The 20,859-nt window shown below is 58.1% G+C and overlaps 4 protein-coding genes and 2 non-coding genes across 6 annotated transcripts; 5 read left to right on the forward strand and 1 right to left on the reverse strand.

The window, feature by feature from the left end:
- The first annotated feature begins 87 nt into the window (after positions 1-87).
- Positions 88-2,369, forward strand: RPS2 (ribosomal protein S2). The gene is made up of 8 exons (XM_025275207.3): positions 88-203; positions 367-546; positions 631-720; positions 1,068-1,175; positions 1,432-1,605; positions 1,692-1,851; positions 2,075-2,166; positions 2,250-2,369. The coding sequence occupies exons 2-8, from the start codon at positions 370-372 to the stop codon at positions 2,328-2,330; spliced, it is 882 nt and encodes a 293-aa protein (XP_025130992.1). The 5' UTR covers positions 88-203; positions 367-369; the 3' UTR covers positions 2,331-2,369.
- On the forward strand, positions 1,229-1,362 carry LOC112581920. The gene has a single exon (XR_003106592.1). It is a non-coding gene; the product is annotated as a small nucleolar RNA SNORA64/SNORA10 family (small nucleolar RNA).
- On the forward strand, positions 1,878-2,008 carry LOC112581921. Its single transcript, XR_003106593.2, has one exon. It is a non-coding gene; the product is annotated as a small nucleolar RNA SNORA64/SNORA10 family (small nucleolar RNA).
- A 184-nt stretch (positions 2,370-2,553) lies between the features above and the next one.
- NDUFB10 (NADH:ubiquinone oxidoreductase subunit B10) lies at positions 2,554-4,902 on the reverse strand. Its single transcript, XM_006076848.3, has 4 exons — positions 4,640-4,902; positions 3,318-3,456; positions 2,975-3,114; positions 2,554-2,710 (listed from the first exon to the last, which is right to left on the reverse strand). Exons 1-4 carry the CDS (start codon positions 4,785-4,787, stop codon positions 2,607-2,609), a joined length of 531 nt encoding a protein of 176 aa, XP_006076910.1. The 5' UTR covers positions 4,788-4,902; the 3' UTR covers positions 2,554-2,606.
- A 2,155-nt stretch (positions 4,903-7,057) lies between these two features.
- On the forward strand, positions 7,058-13,986 carry RPL3L (ribosomal protein L3 like). The gene is made up of 10 exons (XM_044936016.2): positions 7,058-7,202; positions 7,667-7,859; positions 9,257-9,425; positions 10,542-10,677; positions 11,936-12,122; positions 12,217-12,377; positions 12,566-12,667; positions 13,132-13,227; positions 13,474-13,593; positions 13,846-13,986. Exons 1-10 carry the CDS (start codon positions 7,200-7,202, stop codon positions 13,900-13,902), a joined length of 1,224 nt encoding a protein of 407 aa, XP_044791951.2. The 5' UTR covers positions 7,058-7,199; the 3' UTR covers positions 13,903-13,986.
- Positions 13,987-14,342: 356 nt separating this feature from the next.
- MSRB1 (methionine sulfoxide reductase B1) lies at positions 14,343-19,260 on the forward strand. The gene is made up of 4 exons (XM_006076849.4): positions 14,343-14,550; positions 16,240-16,388; positions 16,969-17,083; positions 18,386-19,260. The coding sequence occupies exons 1-4, from the start codon at positions 14,496-14,498 to the stop codon at positions 18,415-18,417; spliced, it is 351 nt and encodes a 116-aa protein (XP_006076911.2). The 5' UTR covers positions 14,343-14,495; the 3' UTR covers positions 18,418-19,260.
- Positions 19,261-20,859: the final 1,599 nt, after the last annotated feature.

Here is a 20,859-nt window from a genome sequence, read left to right on the forward strand (position 1 = left end):
TGGGTCGCGCAAGTTCCGGGGCCGGAGACACGCATGCGCACACAGAGCTCGGCGGGGGCGGGGCCCCACGCAGCCAATCACAGGCTCTTTTATATACTCTTGGCACAGCGCCATTGGGGCGGGACAACCGAGATCTCGCGACCCTTGGCGCCTTATAAAGACACCGTCGCGCGAGGTCTCTCTCTTCTTCTTCGTGAAAACACGTGAGTGGTTTTATCCGTGGCTGTCGCAGATCGGCCTGGGCCGCCATCGGACGGGGTCCGGGATGCTGCGCCCGCGCTCCATTGTGGAGCCCGGCCTGGGCGCCCGAGGCGGCTATAAATGCTAGGACTTCGCTCACCGACTGGTTCTTGTTTCTCTTTTCAGCAAATGGCGGATGACGCCGGTGCTGCGGGAGGGCCCGGAGGCCCCGGGGGCCCCGGAATGGGAGGCCGCGGTGGCTTCCGCGGAGGCTTCGGTAGTGGCGTCCGGGGCCGGGGTCGCGGCCGGGGTCGGGGCCGGGGCAGAGGCCGCGGAGCTCGCGGAGGCAAGGCCGAGGACAAGGAGGTAGGTCTGAGCTGTGCGCGTTAGGCGGGCCCTTAGAAGCACCGGGGAGGAGGCCCTGGTCACCTGCGCCTTTTTCTTTCGCAGTGGCTCCCCGTTACCAAGCTGGGCCGCCTGGTCAAGGACATGAAGATCAAGTCTCTTGAGGAGATCTACCTTTTCTCTCTGCCCATCAAGGTAAACACGGGTCCTCATCCTGGATGGGGCCGTGGCCTGCAGTCGAGGGAACTCTTGTTGGCCAAACGTTGAGAGGTTCTAGACTCCACTTTCCCTGGACTTCCCTGGTGGCCCAGACGGTAAAGAAAATGTCTTCAGTACAGGAGACCCGGGTTCGATCCCTTTGTTGGGAAGATCCCCTGGAGAAGGAAATGGCTACCCATTATTTCTTGGAAAACTCCATGAGCAGGGGAGCTGGGTGGTTTACATTCCATGAGGTCCTAAAAACTCCAACACAAGCAACTAACACTTAATTCCCCTTTAGGTGTTTATTAATTTTTTTTTTGTAATGAGTTTATTTGTTGCAGGAGTCTGAGATTATTGACTTTTTCCTGGGAGCATCCCTCAAGGATGAGGTTTTGAAGATTATGCCCGTGCAAAAGCAGACCCGTGCTGGCCAGCGGACCAGGTTCAAGGTACCCCAGTTACCATACCTTCCTGGGCAGTTTCTGCCAAGGATCTTCGTGAGACTCTCTCAGCTCTGCATGGTTGCACTTGTCGTCACACGTGTGACTTTCGTAAAGGGGAGAGAGAGGAAGGATCTCCTCGGGATCTCAGATTGGCCTCCTGGTGGCCAGTCTTCCCTTGAGGGGCGCAACAGACCCTGTGTGGTGGGTGGTTACTGATCCTGTGGCAGCCCCTGGCCCCCCACCCACGTCAGTCTCTCTGCAGGCGTTTGTTGCCATCGGGGATTACAACGGACATGTCGGTCTGGGTGTCAAGTGCTCCAAGGAAGTAGCCACTGCCATCCGTGGGGCCATCATCCTGGCTAAGTTGTCCATCGTCCCTGTGCGAAGAGGCTACTGGGGGAACAAGATCGGCAAGCCCCACACAGTTCCTTGCAAGGTAGGCTGGATGCGCATGCACAGTAGGGCTTGCTGTGGTGTAGACTCCCGCCTGTCTTGTCCCCTGACGTCTCTCCCCCTCCCCAGGTGACTGGCCGCTGTGGCTCCGTGCTGGTGCGCCTCATCCCTGCCCCCAGAGGCACTGGCATCGTCTCCGCCCCTGTGCCCAAGAAGCTGCTGATGATGGCCGGCATCGACGACTGCTACACTTCTGCCAGGGGCTGCACTGCCACGCTGGGCAACTTCGGTAGGTGGCCCGCAAGCCAACTCCAGCTTCTCTCAGCTCCGCTTAACCACGTTCTGTATGTGGTTGGCGTATTTTCAGAGAGAGAGAGAGTAAGGCCCTCCTAATGCACGACAGACTGGCCCGTAGTGGCCTGTTTGTTCCTAGGAGTGCAACAGCCTCCATCTCCATCTGGGGGTTCATCTCGAGTGAATTCACTAACCTTCTCCGGTTTTCCCTTTTCCAGCCAAGGCCACTTTTGATGCCATTTCCAAGACCTACAGTTATCTCACCCCTGACCTCTGGAAAGAGACAGTGTTCACCAAGTCTCCATATCAGGTACTGACCGCCCCCCACCCTGTTGAAGAGCAGAGGGGAGTACTCTGTCTAGCTGCACAACTAAAAGTGTCTTGTTTTTCTAGGAATTCACTGACCATCTTGTGAAGACCCACACCAGAGTCTCCGTGCAGAGGACACAGGCCCCAGCTGTAGCCACCACATAATTTTATAAAGGGAATAATAAAGTGAATGAAACCAGTTTATAGTTGTGTCTTGTTTTTCTTCCCAAATTTTCTTGGTTGCACTGTGTGGCTTGTGGGATCTTTCCCAACCGGGGCTTGAACCCAGTGAAGGCCGCTGGACTTAGGCTCAGTGGCGGCTGGATTTGGAGGGGAAGTAGGACCAGTGAGATGAAAAGTGTCGGGAGCTGAAGTACCACCACAGGCACAGGCTCTGTTACTCTTTATTTTAGCAGCAGTGACAAGGGTGGCACCGCTGCCTCAGGCGGCAGCAGCCTCTTTGGCGGCTTTTCTCTCTGCCAGCATCCTCTGCTTCTGCTTTGCCAGGCACTTCCTGGCAGAATAATGGGCTCCCAGGTCGTGATCTGGGAAAGAGATAGGGAGGGGGATCATGGGCCATTCTTGCCATGAGGGGAACTTGCCTTTTCTCTGTGCAGGGAGGAGTCAGGCAGCCAAGTTTGGTCACTGAGCAGACAGACAGGTAGGGTGACTCTTAAAACCTCCAGAGACTGGACTAATGAGTAAAGCGTTTAGCACAGCCAATGTGGAGACTGGAAGTAGGGTCAGGAAGGCAGGCAGGTGGAGAGGTAGGAGGGTCTGGGGGCAGCTGGGTGGGAGGGCTCACTCACAGCGGTCCTGGTAGGCCTTGACCACCTGGGTGAACTGCTCCAGCTCCTTGGCACAGTTCTGCCTGTGGCTCTCACCTTCCCTCTGCTGACAGGCCTTCAGCCTTTCCTGGATAATGTTGACGATTTCTTGATCAACTTTGCTGAAAGGAAAACAAGGAAGATGGTCTAGAAAGACTCCTTTCCCTATACTGAGAGAAAATAAAATGAAGGCAGGGCTTGGGAGCCCTGTGGTCTGGCCTTTCCACCCATAGCTTCCCAAGGGCATGATGGCCCCCGGCAGGGTACATTCATTGTGCAGGGCTCTCTATCCCCTGACTAAACAAGCCCAAGGGGGGAGCCTTACTAATCTCTTCTCCACTGCATTTCCGCTTCAAACATGCACAAGACGTCCTTCTCCTGGCACTCGGTGATGTCTGGCACGCGGCGGAACTCACGGTGGTAGTAGTAATACTTGTTCTTGGCATGCTGCCGCTCGATAAACTCTGCAAAGAGAAAAGCCCAGACCCAAAAAGGCTACTGGTTTGGACAGGGCACAGTCTGATGGGGCTCTTGGCTTTGTATTTCTTGTAAGCTGTGGAAGAGGCAGGTTTCTCAAATGTTCCCAGTTTTACAAAGACTGGCAACTGGACTCCCAAAGAGGTGTGGGAGGGCTGGCAGCCAGTCCTGGAAAGGACTGGGCTACAAGCAGACGTCTGCAGTTTATGGAGAGTTCTATAAGGCAGGCACCATCCTTATCTCACTCTGTCCCCACGACCCTGTGTAGGGCGGGGCCTTTTCATTTAAGAGGACATCCAGGCTCTGAGACGGCAGGATTCAGAGTCTGTGCTCTGCAAGCCCCCACCTGCTAGCCCACCTCCCCCAGAGCACGGGGACTCCACTGTGGAGGCAAAGAGGCCCCAACAGGGAGCCATCAGCAGGACTCGTCCCAGTTCTGCCACCACTGACCTTCGGTCTCAACTTCCCCAGGCGTAAATGAACAAGCTGGACCTAGTGAGAGAGATCTCACCTATCCAGACAGAGAAAACACTTCCTTAAAAACTGCTACACTCCGGTTTATTCCAAACCTTGGCAGGAGCAGGCATCTAGTTCCTCCGCCAAAAAAGAGCCACCAGGGCATGCTATGCACCCCAAATGTTTTGCTGTTGAAGGAACGGATTAACTGCACAGACGTATCGCCTGGCACTAGTGATTACGGGCACAGTGCTCTGGGTGCTGCACCCACCAAGCTGGGTGACAAAACAATGCCTTAAAAAAACATTCACCTGGTTTGGACCAGAGATGGCGGCATTTGGGCAGCTCACGGAGGGCAAGTTACAGTACACCTCGGTGGGAGGGCCATTTTGTAGGCCTGCGAAGGAGTATCGGAGCACCTCTGCACCGCAACAGCCCTCCGGGACCGCCTGCTGTGCAAAATGCGGGATGCCCAGCGCGCTGGGAGAGTGGGATCTAACAAGCCTCTCGGAACGCAGATGACTTCGGTCCGCAAACAGCCCCTAATATGTGAGAAGCCTGAGCCCAGGGGTGCGTGGACGGCTCCCCAGGAGGCAAGGGCCGTAAGGGGCGGGGGGAGACGGGGGGCGTCCCGGGAGGCGAGGAGGCCTGGGGTGCAGCGGGGTCCACGTTGAGTGACCGGGGCGGGGGCGGGAGGCCCGGCGGGGCTAGTACCTCTCACGAGGGTCACCGGCCGGTCCACAAGGAGGTCAAAGGCTTTCGTAAGGTATGTGATAGGGTTGGGCAGCGAGGTCTGCGGCGAGGGCGCCGGCGTGCGGCGCGGGGGCTCGGGGTACACGTCCTTGTCCCAGCTGTCCGGCATGGCTGCGGCGGGCGGTGCGCTCAGCTCTCGGACGCGATGCCCGGCCTCCACCTGGGTTCCGCGGCCTAGCTCGCCCTCACAGACGCCCGAGCGCGGCCGCGCTTGCGCAGGACGGCCGGCGCCCGCGGGGCACCATGGGACTTGTAGTTTGCCCGGACCGCCCAAGGGTGGCCTCGGGAGGATTACGGGTTCTCTGGAGACTCTTCGCGGCCGGCGCGAGCGCCCCCGCGTGGGATCGCAGCGCTATCGCATACGGGAGGAGTGCCTGCCGTGCGCTGGGCGTTGCTATCAGAGGTGAAGGAAACAGAGGATCCCTAGTTTAATTCTGGGAGCGGAGAGACACTTTAAGAAGTGTAAGTAAGGAGTAAGGAAACCACTCATTTCAGATGCACGTGCCAAGTGCAGCAGGGAGCAGGATGGTGAACACACCAGGATGGCGAACTCAGTTCCAGAAGAGTAAAGTCAACAAATAAAGCAAACTACCAAACACCCTACTCTTCCAGGAAGCCTTCCTGGATTGTCCATTCCCTACAGCCCTCTCTGGGCCCCACTGTCTCTGCCAGGGCCTCTCATGGACTGGCTGATGCCCGTGAGCTTGCAGGACGCCTGGGGGGACAGGATGCTGCCTGGGGCAGCACAGGGTGTAAGGTTTGCCCCATCTACCCCCATCCCCACCCCCACTAGTGGCTCCTCCCCTGGATACAGGGCTCTCTCTTCTGGTTCTGAGGGTCCCATCCTGGCCCTGAGCACTGTTGTCCCCTTGAGGCCAGCTCCACTGACCAGGGCCTTGCTGGTTACCCTCTGTGATCTCCATACCTGGTACAGCCACTGGCTAGCACCAAGGAGGGTGGGTGCTGGTCACTTCCTGCCCAGAGGCTGGGGTCAGCCATTAACTCTATGGACACACAGAATCCAGAATCACAGCATCCTCAGATCTTCAAATCATGAACTCATAGCACTGTCAGAGTCAGCAAATCATAACACTGGACTGCAGTGTCGGACTGAACCAGGGGACCCAACGGCGGTGGGCCAGAGGCATCACCATGACAGGAATGAGCGAAAGCAGAGTTCAGTACTTCGTTAAGGGAAAGCGCCCAGATGACGGCTTTCTGCTGCCACCCTGCCACAGTCAGACTTGGAGATCATGCAGCAGAAAGAAAAAGGCAAACGAGAAGGGGGAACCCAAGAAGCTTCATGGCTCCTGTGTGTCTGCAGCCCCTAGCACGTGCTCCTTGGTGCAGCACGAGGGTGTGTGCCCTGAGTCTGCAGTGTGTCCTTTCTCTGCTTCCTTCCTTCAGAGAGTCCCTCTCCCCGGGTCACTTCTGGGCTGAGGGGGTTACCACTGCCCAGGGATTTTTTTTTTTCCCCGCTGGTCGCAGCCCAAAGGATTAAAAATAGCTTTGTCATTAAAAAACAATGACAAAAATGAAGAATTATAACATTTCATTAGCACAGAATTTTAGCACCCAGTGATGCAAAGTCTACAGACCTTGCAGAGATATCTCAGGCCTATAAAAAATCTGATTCTGGGACTTCCCTGGTGGACCAGTGGCTAAGACTCTGTGCCCCCAATGCAGGGGGCCAGTTTCGATCCCTGCTTGGGTAACTAGTTTCCACATGCTGCAACTAAAGATTCTGCATGCCGCAATGAAGATTGAGAATCCTACACATAGCAACTAAGAGCCAGTGCAGTCAAATAAAAAAATATGAAAAAATCTCTCGCTCTAAAGTTAAAAGGCTTTATAGCCATGGACTCTTTGAATAAAAAAAAAATAGGAGTTTTCAATCCCCTTTTCTTTCAAAACTTAGCTTCAAAATATAAGTTCCAAAAAAATATATAAGTTCATAAAAGTATCTAAGAGTTCTTGGCTCACAGCTACTGGAGTCCAGGGCCTTGACATTGAATGATACTCTGGTGATCCTCTGGGCACTCATCCAGCCCTCGCCGTCTCCCCCCAGTTTGCCCAGCTCAGGCTCACAGCCCTCAGGACAGGACAGGAATCCACTCAGCTTCAAGGCCAGCAAACTGGATGCAGACTCTCTTAATGGCAGCTGCCAGAGGGAAGCCCCTCGACCTGGGCTCCTCAGCCCTCTACCAGGCCAACTTGTTCCTGTCCTGGAGGGTCCCGTGAGGCAGAAGACAAGGTGTGTGACCATCCCAGGACCCTTGGGGAAGGAGTGCCAGCCCTGGCTCCAGGTGTCCGCCCGGCTGCCCCAGCTGCCCCCCTTCACCTGGCCCTGGGCCAGGCCCGCTCTTGGCACCAGAGCCCACACCCGCCACGGGAGATGACAGAGCTCCCCTGCCAGGGGCTAAATCTGGGATCTGGCCACTGTGCATCCTGGCCCTGCCACTCGACCTCCAGCGCCTGCTGGGAAGGCCCCTTCCCTTCCTGACCCGAAGGACTAGCTGCCATGGTCAGTGGGCTGTGGGTGGGTCAGGGCATGGAGGCCTCCTGGGGAGGGGCAGGTGGGCTCCTGGGGTCTCTCCCAGCAGAGAAGGTCCGTGGGCCTGTGAAGGGGTCAGTGAGTACGGGGATAGCGGGAGGCCTGGGCTCAGGCCTCCAGGACCAGCAAGGTGGGGGGATGGATGGCAGTGGCCCCCTGCCCCTCTGCCCTGGCCACAGCGAGGATCTGCTGGGCCCAGCTGGGCAGGACCACTGAAGCGGGGAGCCTTTGGGGGCCAGAGGCCGAAGCTGGCTTTGTCCCCAAGACACTGCCCTCGGCGAAGCCTCCCTCCTTTCTCGTGGACGATGCAGGCCCGGAGGACCACCGGCCGCAGCCTGGGGTCTGCGGCTCACTTCCAGTCTGGACTCTGGGACCATCTAGCTGCCCCTCCCGGGGAGACCCCAGCTCTGACCTACCTCCCCTCCCACCCCCAGTCCCACCGGAAGTTCTCTGCCCCCCGGCATGGACACCTGGGCTTCCTGCCCCACAAGAGGAGCCGCCGGCACCGGGGCAAGGTGAAGACGTGGCCTCGTGACGACCCCAGCCAGCCCGTGCACCTCACGGCCTTTCTGGGCTACAAGGCGGGCATGACGCACACTCTGCGGGAGGTGCACCGGCCTGGCCTCAGTGAGTGCTGCGAGGGGCCCTGCTGGGGGCGGGGGGCGGGCAGAGCACCCCGGACCTCCGGGAGATCTAGAGGCCCTTCTGATGCCAGGAGCCACAGCTGGGCTCACGGAGAGGGAACAGCCCCAGAAAGGGTCAGAGGCTGACTGCTGGCCACGCCCCCAGAAGCCATCTGTCATCGCCCCTGGTTCACAGATGAGGAAATGGAGAAGTTATGAGCTGGGATTCAGGGCAGGTGTGACAGTATACTTTTGGTCTTGAGATCATCGTAGATTCACGTGTGGTTTTAAGAGGAATGCCACGTACCCTGAAGGTTTCCCCAATGGAAACGTCTCCTGTAACCATGGTACTATGTCACAGCCAGAGAGTGACATGCAGGATTCTCCTGAATAAGATGTGTGTTTATGTAGTTCTGTGCGGTTCTGTCACATGTAAATGCATGTACCCACCACCCTGGGACACTTCATTCCCACAAGAGTCCATCCTGGTGACCTTTTTACAGCCACAGCTGCTACCCCCAATCTCCTGGAAACCCTCATCTGCTCTTCATCTCTTCTATTGTATATATATATTTTTGCCTCAACACAAGGCTGGTGGGAGCTTAGTTCCCTGTGATGCTTAGTTGCTTCAGTCGTGTCCAACTCTTTGCAACCTTATGGACTGTAGCCCGCCAGGCTCCCCCATCCGTGGGATTCTCCAGGCAAGAATACTGGGGTTGCCATGCCCTCCTCCAGGGGATCTTCCTGACCCAAGGATTGAACATGCGTCTCTTACATCTCCTCCATTAGCAGATGGCTTCTTTACCACTAGCACTTACCTGGGAAGCCCCCCTGACCAGGGATTGAACCGAAGAAAGTTCAGAGTCCTAACCCCTGGACCTCCAGGGAAGTCCTCTAATATATATTTTAAATGTACACTTCTTTGGATCAGCCTCAGTAACACCATCTATAAAATCATGCGTCTGGACCAGTCGTTGGTTTCTTCTAGAGCTCTTCTGTACTCCACTGCAGGAGGCCAGCCCGACCCTCTGGGGGAAGCTGCCCAGGCTGTGGCTCTCCTGGCCCTCTCCCGGGCAGCCTGGTGGAGAAACTGAGGCAGGAGCAGGTCAGGCCTTGCCTGAGATCCAAGTCAGAGCTCGCGTGGACACCTATGGCGGGGTCTTGCCCGGCAGTGACTCCACGCACACGGCAGAGCAGGGAGAAGGGCAGGGAGTGGGGAGGCTGAGGGCTGGGGGCCTGGGGCCCTGCACACGGGGGCCTCTGTCCACAGCAGCCCTGGGGCTATGGTGCTCCATGCTCTCGCAGGCGGATGGGGCTGTGGTCAGCTCCTCCACCCTTCTCCTCCCCATGGGACACGGAGGCCCCCCCACCATGTCTTCTCCATCTCTGGGTTTCATCCAGAAATTTCCAAGCGGGAGGAGGTGGAGGCAGTGACGATTGTGGAGACGCCACCCCTGGTGGTGGTGGGTGTGGTGGGCTATGTGGCCACCCCGCGGGGCCTGCGGAGCTTCAAGACCATCTTTGCAGAGCATCTCAGTGATGAGTGCCGCCGCCGCTTCTACAAGGACTGGTGAGGATCATTCCTGCAGGGTGGGTGGGTGCGGGGAGGGGTGTCACAGCGAGCAGAAGACAGGGAAGTGTGTGTGTGTGTGGTGCCTTCACTCCAGGAGAAGACAAGGACTAAGGGCTGGAGAGGAAGTTGTTAGCGGAAAAAAAGAAAGCAAACGTTTTCCCCCCAGGGTGATGCCTGTCAGAGCTGGTTCTGAGCTTCCTAGCAGCCAGGGTGAAAAGGGAAATGACAACTGACAAGCTCATCAGAAAGAAAGGCATCTTTAGGTCTCAAATCTTCCCTGGCATTAAGTCTTGAAAGGGAAGGCCCCCTCCCTGCCTGAGGACCCTCACAGACCCTCCTTCCATATGGAGGTAGAGGCACCAGAGTCTCCACGGGAGGTGAGGGTCCTGGGCCCCAGTGTCAGAGCAGGCTGTGTGACCACAGGCAAGCTGATGGACCTCTTAGAATCTCCTCTCACCCCACCCTCTGCCATACACACACTCACCACAGACACCATCACACAGGAACAGGACAGGTCCCCGCGTCATGGGGCCGTCATGAGGATGAGATGAGCAGTGCGTGTCAAGTGCTCAGCACAGAAAAAGAGGTTGGCAAGTGCCACCTGGCCTATGTTTGCTGTTGCAGTTGTGATCAGCTTGCTCCTCGTCCGGGGGCTCTGACCTTCGTGAACTTCAGTTTCTTCGTCTGTAGGGTGGGAATACTGATGTCCATCTTCCAGTGTCTTGCGGAGGGTTAGGCATGACAGGGCTTGGGGCCTGGCCAGTCCCGGCTGTTCACTTTAGAAGTGGGCTCAGCAGCCGCGGCCAGGTGGGCATGTGGCCACAGGCCGGCTGGCACGTCCCTTCCCGGGGCTCCTGCACGGCTGCTTACTCTCAGCTCCAGGAGGCAGGGAGGGTACCCACTTTATGGAGGAGGAAACTGAGGCCTTGAGGGTGGGACCATCTATGCTTAAAGAGGGCGACTGGAACTAGCCCAGGGACCCCAGGGGCCCAGCAGTGCCTCCCCTGGGAAGGGGAGGAGGGCGGAGGGGGACATCTAGCCTGTGCTTGGTGGACTATGGGCAGTGGAGGCCACCCCGCTCACCACACTGAGTACCTTGTGTGCACGGCTCAGGCACAAGAGCAAGAAAAAAGCCTTCACCAAGGCCTGTAAGAGGTGGCGTGATGCCGACGGCAAGAAGCAGCTGCAGAAGGACTTTGCCGCCATGAAGAAGTACTGCAAGGTCATCCGGGTCATCGTCCACACCCAGGTCAGTCCCCACTCTCTGGTCCACACTGGCTAGTAAGTCCAGCCCCCAGGCCTACCCTCCCCCAACCGGGCTTCCGGGAGCCCTGACAAATGTCAGCCTAAAAATACCATGAGCCCCGGGCACAGGCCCAGGGTGCTGGCTGACCGGTCACGTGGGCCGCTGGCAGCCTGGGGCTGGCGTGATGGGCGTCTGTGAGCTCTGCAGGCTGCGGGGCACTGACCACAGCAGCGGGCAACCAAGGCCCCGGAGGCCCCGGGTCTCCTGCCCTGTGGCAGTGTGGAGGGCTGGGTCCTCCCTCTGGGCACATGTGTGTGAACCCCATCTGTAAGTAGGGTCCAGGTAACCAACAGCTTCCGCCTTATTCTGGAACATTCAGAGAAGCCTTCCAGGCCCGTGGCGGTGGCCCTGCCCACCTGCCTCAGTTACTCTCACACTTGCAGTTCCAGTTATGTGCATCATTGGTTAACCTGTCTCCGTGCATGGACGTGAACTTCATGGTCTGTAACTTCCTCTCACTGCTGCGCCCCCAGCAGGTCATCCATTTGTGCTGGTTGAGCCCTATGCTGTGACCTAACCCAACCCTGCTTCTGCTGGGGGGGGGGGTCCCCACAGCCTGTGCCTCACACGGCACAGAGATGTTTAAAAGCACGCGTCCGACCACATCGCCCCCACGCTTGGAATAAATCCCCAGCTAATCCCCGTGAGACCTGTCTGGCCAGGCCTCTGCTCGCCTCTCCCCATCCTGAACCTTCCTCCTTGTTCACCGTGATCCAGACACACTGGCCCTGTTTCTGTCCCCCTTCCCACCAACCAGGATCTTCCCTGCCACAGGGCCTTTGCATATGTGGTTCCCTCTGCCCTAGAAGCTCTCAGATCTTCACCTAGTGGATCCTTCTTGTTTCTGATGTCACCTCCTCAGACAGGGCCTCGTTGACCACCCTCACATGCGATGACTGTCTCCTCCACCCTCTATTCCATCACAACACATAAGCCTCTCCAAGAGTTTTCTTGGCTTCTGTTCCCTAGTTGGTTGGTGGCTCCATGGGGGCCAGGACCCTGTCTGCTCATGGCAAGCTGTGTCCCCAGTTCCTCACACAGAATGGGACATGCAGCCACACCAGAGGACAGGATCATCTGCTGAATGAACACGTGCATAGAGGCCTGCCAGGGGACACCAGCTGGCCATGCCATGTCTACAGATGGGGGGGGGGGTCAGTGTGACTTTCTGAGAACCAACCAGCCATGTTGCATCCGTCAGATGAAGCTGCTGCCCTTCCGGCAAAAGAAGGCCCACATCATGGAGGTCCAGCTGAACGGCGGCACGGTGGCTGAGAAGGTAGCCTGGGCCCAGGCCCGGCTGGAGAAGCAGGTGCCCGTCCACAGCGTGTTCAGCCAGAATGAGATCATCGATATTATTGCCGTCACCAAGGGCAGGGGCGTCAAAGGTAGGGCTGCATGGGGGTGGTGGCTCCAGGAAGGCTGCCTGGAGGGGGTGGGGACCAAACTGGCCTCTCAGCCACCAGCCCCTCCTGCCTGCAGGCGTCACGAGCCGCTGGCATACAAAGAAGCTGCCGCGGAAGACCCATAAGGGGCTGCGCAAGGTGGCCTGTATTGGTGCCTGGCACCCTGCCCGCGTGGGCTGCTCCATCGCCCGGGCTGGGCAGAAGGGCTACCATCACCGCACGGAGCTCAACAAGAAGGTGTGCCTGCAGGTCTGGTGGGGGGATGTCCATGGCCACACCCCAGGGACCCAGACACCTCCTCGCTCCTGAGGCTCTGAAATGCCTCCTCCAGCACCTGGGTCTCAGCCCACGTTCTCATGGGCATGGACATCTTGTTGACCCCAGAAGCCACCTGCTGTCCCCCACATGCTCTGTCCTCCTGGCAGATCTACCGCATCGGCCGGGGGCTCCACATGGAGGACGGGAAGGTGGTTAAGAACAATGCATCCACTAGCTACGACGTGACTGACAAATCCATCACGCCACTGGTGAGAGTGGGTGGCTGATTTGGCTGAGGGGTCTGGTGTGTGTGTGTGTGTGTGGGGCAAGCCTGAGGGGCACCACCCTCCCCAAGAACTCAGGCACCAGCAAGCCGCCGCCAGCCTCAGAGTCTCTGCTGCAGACAGCATGTCCTCCAGCTGCTGTCCCAGTGTTCGGGGTGCAGCAGCTCCGACTCTGCCCTTGGAGCCAGGCTGCCTGGGCTCACACCCCAGCCGCAGGATGTGGCAACTGTAGGGCTCGGAGCAGTGACATCACCCCCCACCCCTAGCCCCAGTTTCCCCCTCTGTAAAATACAGAGTTTTAAATAAGACAGTCGCAGGATGGACTTAGGGTCTGGCTCAGAGACTGTCCTGATGTGATCTAGAGTGTCACCCCAGGCCAGGGGAGTTCCCCTAGTTTTCTCAGCTGCCCCTAAACCCAGAGCCTCTTTTCTGGACCTACGTTCCCTCAGGGAGGCTTCCCGCACTACGGGGAAGTCAACAACGACTTCGTCATGCTGAAGGGTTGCATCGCGGGCACCAAGAAGCGGGTCATCACATTGAGGAAGGTCAGTGCCAGGTGGCGAGCTGGGGAGTGGGAGCCCCATGGGCTGTGGAGTGAGTGTGTTGGGGGTGGGGGGCTGGCCTGCTCTGTCCTCCAGCCTGCTCCAGGAGGGCAGGGTGGGGAAAGCAAAAAGGGAGGGGTTCTAACAGAAGGTGGGTTGAGTGAGACCCTCCTGTGTGGACTGGGGGTGATGGGAGGGGCTGAGTGGGGACCTCCCGCATTGTTGTTTTCCCTCTCCCACGGGCCCCAGTCCCTCCTGGTGCACCACAACCGCCAGGCCCTGGAGAACATCGAGCTCAAGTTCATTGACACCACCTCCAAGTTTGGCCACGGCCGCTTCCAGACAGCCCAAGAGAAGAGGGCCTTCATGGTGAGCCCATCCGCCTTGCTCTCTGGGGCTCAGACCCCACATCCCATCTGCCCCAGGGCAGGCATCTGTGGCACATATGCCCCTGCACTCATCCAAAGGAGGGGCTTTCAGGGGTCTAGTCCTGGGCACGCGGTCTTGCCGGAAAGGAAGCAGGGGAGGGACTGGCGGGAGGGGGCGCGGGGCTGGCTCCGAGAACCCAGGCGGCTGGTGAGACCCTGTGACTTAACCCTCCTCCTATCCCTCGCCCGCCAGGGTCCCCAGAAGAAGCATCTGGAGAAGGAAAAGCCGGAGACCTCGGGAGACTTGTAGGCAGGATGGAACGGAGGGGGCCTGGAAGAAGCGCGGCGCAACCCCCGCTGGTGCCCTAGTCTAATAAAAGCCAGAGGCAGTTCTTCCGCGGTTTCTCAGAGTTGGAGGGCACGGAAAGGCTGGTCAACAGCCGGTACTCCGGGGCTTAGAGCCGGGAAGGGAAGAAAGCTGACGTGTCTCCCGGTTCTCTGAAGCCGCCGCCAGGTGGCGGACGCAGTTCGGCTGAGCGCACTGCGGCTCGGGGCGGGGCCTCGGGAACCGCAGAGCCAAGGTCCTGGGTGGTGGGCGGGGCCTGCTGGAAGATGGAGGGGGCGTGTCCTCGGAAGGGCCCTCCCAGAGGCGGAAGTCAGAGAGCTAGCCCCGGGGAGGGATTGGTCCGCGGAAAGGGGCGGGGCAGTGGGAGGCGGGCCCTGCGAGGGTATGTGGCATCCCCGGACCTGATTGGCTGCCTGGGGGAGCTGGGCCTCGGGGCTCCTGGGCCCGGTGGGGATCAGAGAGGGATTGGTTCTCGCTAGGCGGACACAAGCGGCGGGTCCTGAGTCTGGCCTCGGATCCGTCGGAAGCGGCGGGCGTGCGGCCGTGCCTCCGGCGCCATGTCATTCTGCAGCTTCTTCGGGGGCGAGATTTTCCAGAACCACTTTGAGCCGGGTACGATCTGTAACTTCTGGGAGGACAGCGGGCCGGGCCGTCGCTGCCCTCCGGGTGGCGGTGGAGCCCCAGGAACGCCGGACGAGTGTGGCCGCGCGGGGAAGAGCGCATGCGGGGCAAAGGCGATATGGAGGAGGGAGGAGTCTGGGGGGCCCGGAGAGTAGGGGTACCCGAGGGGAGGGAGACACTGGAGAGAGCACAGGCCTTGAGTGCGAGCGTGGCCCTTTCCGGGGAAATCTGTGCGGTCGGGGTAAGCGCGGGAGGCGACGCCCTTCGGGGTATCCCGGTCAGGATCGGGACTTTAGAGGGACGCGCTGGAAGGTCCTGTCCAGGGGCAGCTCCTGTGACTGGCTCCCTTTCCTTGGGGCATCGACCGGTTATGACCCCAGCCTTTTCTCCTCCGCAGTTCCCCAGACCTGCGGGGTGAGCTGGAAAGCACAGAATGTTTCTTTGGGATCCAAATATAACTACCTGGGTGCCTCCCCAGCCTTCTCGGGGGGCCCAGGGTTGGGTAACCAGGCCAGGCTGCCAATGGCCAGTCAAGTTTGACTGAACAGCCTGGGCCAGCTAGGAGGGGTGGAAGGTGGGGGGTGAGTGGTTGGTTGGGGCATGGCCCACCCTCAGCCCTGGACCCAGGCTTAGAGATCCAGGTGAATCACATTCTGGGCTGTGCTGCCTGATCATGGACTAATTTGGTAAAAATATGTCCACAGGCAAGACTAGAGCTGCGACCTACCCCTGGGCGGGGTTTCTTGGGTGTCAACCCTTTAGGGGGCTGGGTTGTGACACCTGGCATCTCTGTGAGCCAGCTGCGACATAGGACCCTCTGGTTGTGGGACTTGGGGTTGTCCTCCGGGTACTCAGCCACACTAGAAACCTCACTTCCACAGTACCTCCTGGTTCCTCTTTTCTTCCTCAAGTTACTGGTAAACGCTGAGTGGTCATGGACTCCAGGGTAGACTGTCTCTAGGCCTGGCAGGGGGCAAAAGGTGACTCAGTACCCCTTGAGGGACCCCCAAGCAGTTTCCTGTTCTGCAAGTCAATTTTGCAACCTTTTTTCCCCCCATCAAAGTGATCTTTTGGGGATAGTTTAACCCATTTTTCTCCCTGCCCCTCTGTCTTCCTGGGCCCTCTGTCTGGACCGGAAGTGTTTTTGCTGGGATCTTTCTTTTCCTGTTTGGAGAGCAGGCCGGTGGCTGGGCATCCAGCTCAAGGCTTCTTTGGGCAGAGGGTCAGCCACATGGGAAGGGAGGTGGGCTAGTGGTGGTGGGGCCTGTTTGCGTGTTTGGGGGGCAGAGCTGTGTCCTCATCAGACTGCCTGGGTTCCTTCCTGGCTGCACACCCTGTAGCTGAATGTTTTGTATGCCTGTGCCTCAGCTTCCTCATCTGTAAAATGGGAACATTTGCGTCACAGGGTTGTTAAGAAGAGCCAGTGAGATAAGTGTGAAAAGTGACTCTCCTGGTCTCTGGCACAGGCTCAGAACCATTCAACATGAACTCCATGCCGTGTCTCCCCTACAGAGTCAATGTCCAGGCCTGTGGGTGGTGGGTGGGTGTGTGGGGAGGATGTGTAGCCCACCTAGTAACCTGAGTCCTGCTGTCCTCTCCTGGGGTCTTGCCCAGGATTTGGGAGCTCTCCCCCAAGGTGCTGGAGCCAGCATCTCTGCTCTTGCCTCCCTTCCGCCCCAGGTATCTATGTGTGTGCCAAGTGTGGCTATGAGCTCTTCTCCAGCCGCTCCAAGTACGCACACTCATCCCCGTGGCCGGCCTTCACCGAGACCATCCATGCTGACAGTGTGGCCAAGCGGCCAGAGCACAATCGGCCTGGAGCCATAAAGGTGGGTGGTAGCAGAAGGCAATGGCAACCCACTCCAGTACTCTTGCTTGGAAAATCCCATGGACAGAGGAGCCTGGTAGCCTGCAGTCCATGGGGTCGCTAAGAGTCCGGCATGACTGAGCGACTTCACTTTCTTTTCACTTTCATGCACTGAAGAAGGAAATGGCAACCCACTCCAGTATTCTTGCTTGGAGAATCCCAGGGACAGAGGAGCCTAGTGGGCTGCCGTCTGTGGGGTCGCACAGAGTCGGACACGACTGAAGTGACTTAGCAGCAGCAGCAGGGAGGCGGGGGAGGGGTGTTGGCCAAGGGGACCCGAGAACCGGGCCCCCCTTCCTGCTACTCCCCCTCAGCTGCGGGGGCCTAGCATCTGTCTATTCCAGGCCTCTGGCCGCAGCTTGGGGAGCTGCCACCCCAAACTATTGGGAAACCCTGGGGCCTTGGTGAGGACAGGGAAATGACGGCTTTCCGGGGAGGCTGTGAGATGGGGCCGACAGCAGTTACCTTGGGAAATGGGCGTGAGGACCCCCATTGTGGGGGCCATGGCTGTAGCTGTTTTTATGGCTGCCTTGTCTCCCCAGGTGTCCTGTGGCAGGTGTGGCAACGGGCTGGGCCATGAGTTCCTGAACGATGGCCCCAAGCGCGGACAGTCCCGCTTCTGAATTTTCAGCAGCTCATTGAAGTTCATCCCTAAAGGTGCGTTTGCTTCCTGGCACCTGGGCACAGGCCTGTGTAAACTTCAGAGGCCCAAGGGTACACTGTTCTTGTTCATTTATGATGACAAAGGGTGGGGGCACCAAAGCACACCACCCAGGTTCTGCCCAGGGCCACTGGAGGGTGGCTGCGGGGCAGGGACAAAAGACAGCTGTCCTGCCTCCCCCGCTGGTTGGTCACATGCAGGGCAGCACAAAGGCTGAGGACCAGGGCTGTGTGGCTGCAGGCTTGCTTGTCGGCCTGTCTGAGCCACCTCCTCTTCTGTGTAGTGGGCGTGATGGCAGAGTCTCCTTCCCAGGCCTGTTGAGACTGGCTGCCCTAAAGTGCGCTGGGTCCTGGCATGCAGTAGGAGCTAGCAAATGTGTGCTTGTGTTGGCAGTATTCATCATTGGTAGATATTTAGGGGCCATTTTTCATTTGTGTGCATTTTATTTGAGCTCCCTGGTGGCTCAGACAGTAAAGAATCCTCCTGCAATGCAGGAGACCCGGGTTTGATCCTTGGGTCAGGCCTGGAGAAGGAAATGGCAACCCACTCCAGTACTCTTGCCTGGGGAATCCTATGGACAGAAGAGCCTGGTGGGCTACAGTCCATGGGGTCGCAAAGAGTCAGACATGACTGAGCAACTAACCCCATCTGAGCCCAGCCTCCTCTCTGGCCCTCTGCTCTCTGCCTCCCCAGCCGCCCTCTGAACTTCTCTGCACTCTTTGTAGCTCAATTCCCTCTCCTCATTTGCTGCCCATAGGACTGTGGCCAGCCCCTAATCTCAGTTTTTGTTTTTCAAATATTTATTTCTTTGGCTGCTCTGGGTCCCAGTTGCGACATACAAACTCTTACTTGTAGCATGTGGGATCCAGTTCCCCAATCAGGGATCGAACCCTGGTTCCCTGCAGTGGGAGCACAGAGTCTTAACCTCTGGACCACCAGGGAAGTCCTCCTAGTCTCAGTTTTACCCTCTGTAAAATGGGGTTGCTAATAGCACCTGCTTGTTCCCTCACTGTGGCGGTTAAGTGAAGGTGTCTGGAAGGGCCAGCATGTGATAAAGGTTTGATAATACCTTGTCCTTCTGTAGTTATTTGTCCTCCAGGACATGTGAGGAAGGATAGACTCTGGGTTATCCTGCAGTCTCAGCGGATGAACCGGGCACACAGACGCCCCCAGGCTAGGGGTCTGGGTCCTCCTGGCCTCCCTGAGCTGCAGGCTGGAGACACTGGGATAGCCCAGGGAGTGGTGGCAGACCTGTTAACAGCGACTTGTTTTTCTCTCTCCTCCCTCATTTCTTTCAGCCGAAGAAACCTCCGCCTCCCAGGGACAGTAGGCAGGCTGCCCATACCCAGATCAGGTGGACACCATCTGATGCCACCCACCTCGGTCGTGGAGCCGCAGACATTCAGAGCAGGGGTGTCGGGGTTGGGAGAAGGGAGTAGCTGAAACCTCAGGAAGACTCCTGAGCCCTTGGCTCTGAACAGGCTCTTGCTGGGAAGAGAAGAAGACTCACACTCGGCTGCCAGGATGGGCCCTTCTGTTGGCTCACATGGTGTCTCAGGGTGTGGACTCCAGGCCTGGTCTATCTTTGGATGATCTGCAAGCCCCACCTTCCTTTCCTGTCACCCCACTGCCCCCTCGCTGCCTCTCTGGACTCACCCCATGGGGCCCAGCCCTAAGATGGCTCCGCCCTCACCAAAGCTCTTGCCCACCTTCTCCAGGCTGTGCCAGGAGATAGGATGCAGATAGGGGTGGCCCTGCCAGCTGCCCCAGCCCGGTCACTCTATGATTCTCTCTGGCTAAACCCTTGCAGGCAGCCAGAGTGGTGATGACCCGTGACCCCCTGGGGGAGCAGGCGGAGGGGATGGACTCTGACCTCGGTTACAGGAGGAGAAATCCCAAACCCCATTGCACCATCTGTGCGGATGCAGCTTGCCTTACTCGGGCTTAGGAAAGCAGCTATTGCTTCATCACCTTGACAGTGTGAGGCTGGGGACCCCGAGCTCACAGCTTCCCATCAACCCCTCCCGGTAGACAGTGAGCGAACCTCAGTGCATGTGCTCTGAGGCCCCTGCCATTGGTGGGGGTGGGGTTGGGGGGAGGAGAGTGAAGCCCCTTCCACCTTGAATCCTCTCTAGAGTAATCAGGAGGAGACCAGTAAACAAATGGAACCCAGGCTTGCTGTCTTTATTAACAACATCAGGAATTACAGGAGAGTTGCTGTCATTGAACTGAAGCCTGGAATGCATGGGAGTCACTGGGTCCCAGGGCAGCAGGGCCAATGGTGGCTCATCGTGCCAGTCAACAGAGTCAAAGCAGCTGTCAGAATGATCTGACTCACACAGAGTTACAGAGTCAGCCAGTTGGGCAGGGTGCTTCTCAAAGTGAAGTAGATTGGAAGTCTGATCTCACTTGATCTGTATGAGCAGAGGTCTAACTTGAATCATAAAGATGATTTCCTCCTTGCCATTTTCTCCTCCAGGGGATCTTCCTGACCCAGGGCTTGAACCTGCATCTCATCTCTCTTGCATTAGCAGGTGGGTTCTTTACCACTAGCGCCACCTGGGAAGCCCTGTATGAGCAGAGATCTAACTTGAATCATAAAGACAGACACTAGACTCCCTCTGTCAATTCACAGGCTTGAGCCAGTTTGTTCTAAGTCACTCAGTCATGTCTGACTCTTTGTGACCCTATGGACTGTAGCCCGCCAGGCTCCTCTGCCCATGGGATTCTCCAGGCAAGAATACTGGAGTGGGTTGCCATTTTCTCCTTCAGGGGATCTTCCCGACCCAGGGATGGAACCCACGTCTCTGTCTCCTGCATTGCCAGGCAGATTCTTTACCACTGAGCCCACCTGGGAAGCCCTTGAGCCAGTTTGCATGCCCAGAACCCTTTGAATGAATCAGAGCCAGCTGAGTGGTCAGCAGGAACCTCTGGGCTCCAGGGCCAGGAAGGACCTTGGACTTTGCTCACGTCTTCCAGCACTCCTGGCTCTGCATCCTGGCTAGGGTGACCCTTGAGCTTGAACTTGGCCCAAGAGCAAGCTGGCCTTCTGGGGCAAGCTGGGCCCATGTGTCCAGGCCACGCCCCTGTGGCTGCCCGTTGGGCTCAGAGCTATAGCCCGGAGGGCTGGGCCTGGGGATGGTGGGACTTGTAGGGGAGCTGTGAGTGGCAGTGCTTGATGCCTGCACCCCAGGGACCTCACGCTCATTTGTACAGGGTGGTAACTGGGGGCTGGCAAGCAGTGTTCTGGGAGGAGGGGAGTGAGGAGGGTGAGCACCAGGACCCCAAGGTCCCCTCATACTGCGAACCTGGAAGTGGATGGCCCCTGACAACGTCTCTACCAAGGGCTGGGGGGAATCATAAATCCACCCCACCCCCCGAAGGATTGCATCACAACTTCCGGCCTGCAGCTGCAGTTCCTTCTTGAGAAACAAAAGGCTTTTTGAGAGCCCATCCCCCTCTGCCCCCTACCCTTGCCTGCTTCTTTGCCAGGTGGAGGCCCCGGGACACAGCCTTTTGAGCCAAGGGTTGCATTCAGGGGCAGACAGCTCCGGTTGCTCTGTCAAACCCAGCCAGCAGGCCTGGGCGTTGGCAGGGCAGGGCACCTCAGGCAGGGGACCAGTGGGACTCTGCTGATCCCCAGCCTGGAGGTGTGAGTGGATGCAAAGTCGCTTCAGCCGTGTCTAACTCTTTGTGACCCACCAGGCTTCTCTGTCCATGGGATTCTCCAGGCAAGAATACTGGAGTGGGTTGCCATGCCCCCCTCCAAGGG

This window comes from Bubalus bubalis, chromosome 24 (assembly GCF_019923935.1).
Source record: "Bubalus bubalis isolate 160015118507 breed Murrah chromosome 24, NDDB_SH_1, whole genome shotgun sequence".
NCBI classification, from domain to species: Eukaryota; Metazoa; Chordata; class Mammalia; order Artiodactyla; family Bovidae; genus Bubalus; species Bubalus bubalis.

Bases quoted from the DNA above. Each gene is read 5' to 3' on its own strand.
- RPS2 (XM_025275207.3), top strand. From the start codon at position 370: ATGGCGGATGACGCCGGTGCTGCGGGAGGGCCCGGAGGCCCCGGGGGC. The intron at 1,852-2,074 runs GTAGGTGGCCCG...TCCCTTTTCCAG, and splicing joins TGCCACGCTGGGCAACTTCG to CCAAGGCCACTTTTGATGCC. The intron at 2,167-2,249 runs GTACTGACCGCC...TTGTTTTTCTAG, and splicing joins TCACCAAGTCTCCATATCAG to GAATTCACTGACCATCTTGT.
- NDUFB10 (XM_006076848.3), bottom strand. From the start codon at position 4,787: ATGCCGGACAGCTGGGACAAGGACGTGTACCCCGAGCCCCCGCGCCGC. The intron at 3,457-4,639 runs GTACTAGCCCCG...TTCTCTTTGCAG, and splicing joins GCCGGTGACCCTCGTGAGAG to AGTTTATCGAGCGGCAGCAT. The intron at 2,711-2,974 runs GTGAGTGAGCCC...TCTCTTTCCCAG, and splicing joins CAAGGCCTACCAGGACCGCT to ATCACGACCTGGGAGCCCAT.
- RPL3L (XM_044936016.2), top strand. The intron at 12,378-12,565 runs GTGTGCCTGCAG...TCCTCCTGGCAG, and splicing joins GCACGGAGCTCAACAAGAAG to ATCTACCGCATCGGCCGGGG. The intron at 13,228-13,473 runs GTCAGTGCCAGG...CACGGGCCCCAG, and splicing joins GGGTCATCACATTGAGGAAG to TCCCTCCTGGTGCACCACAA.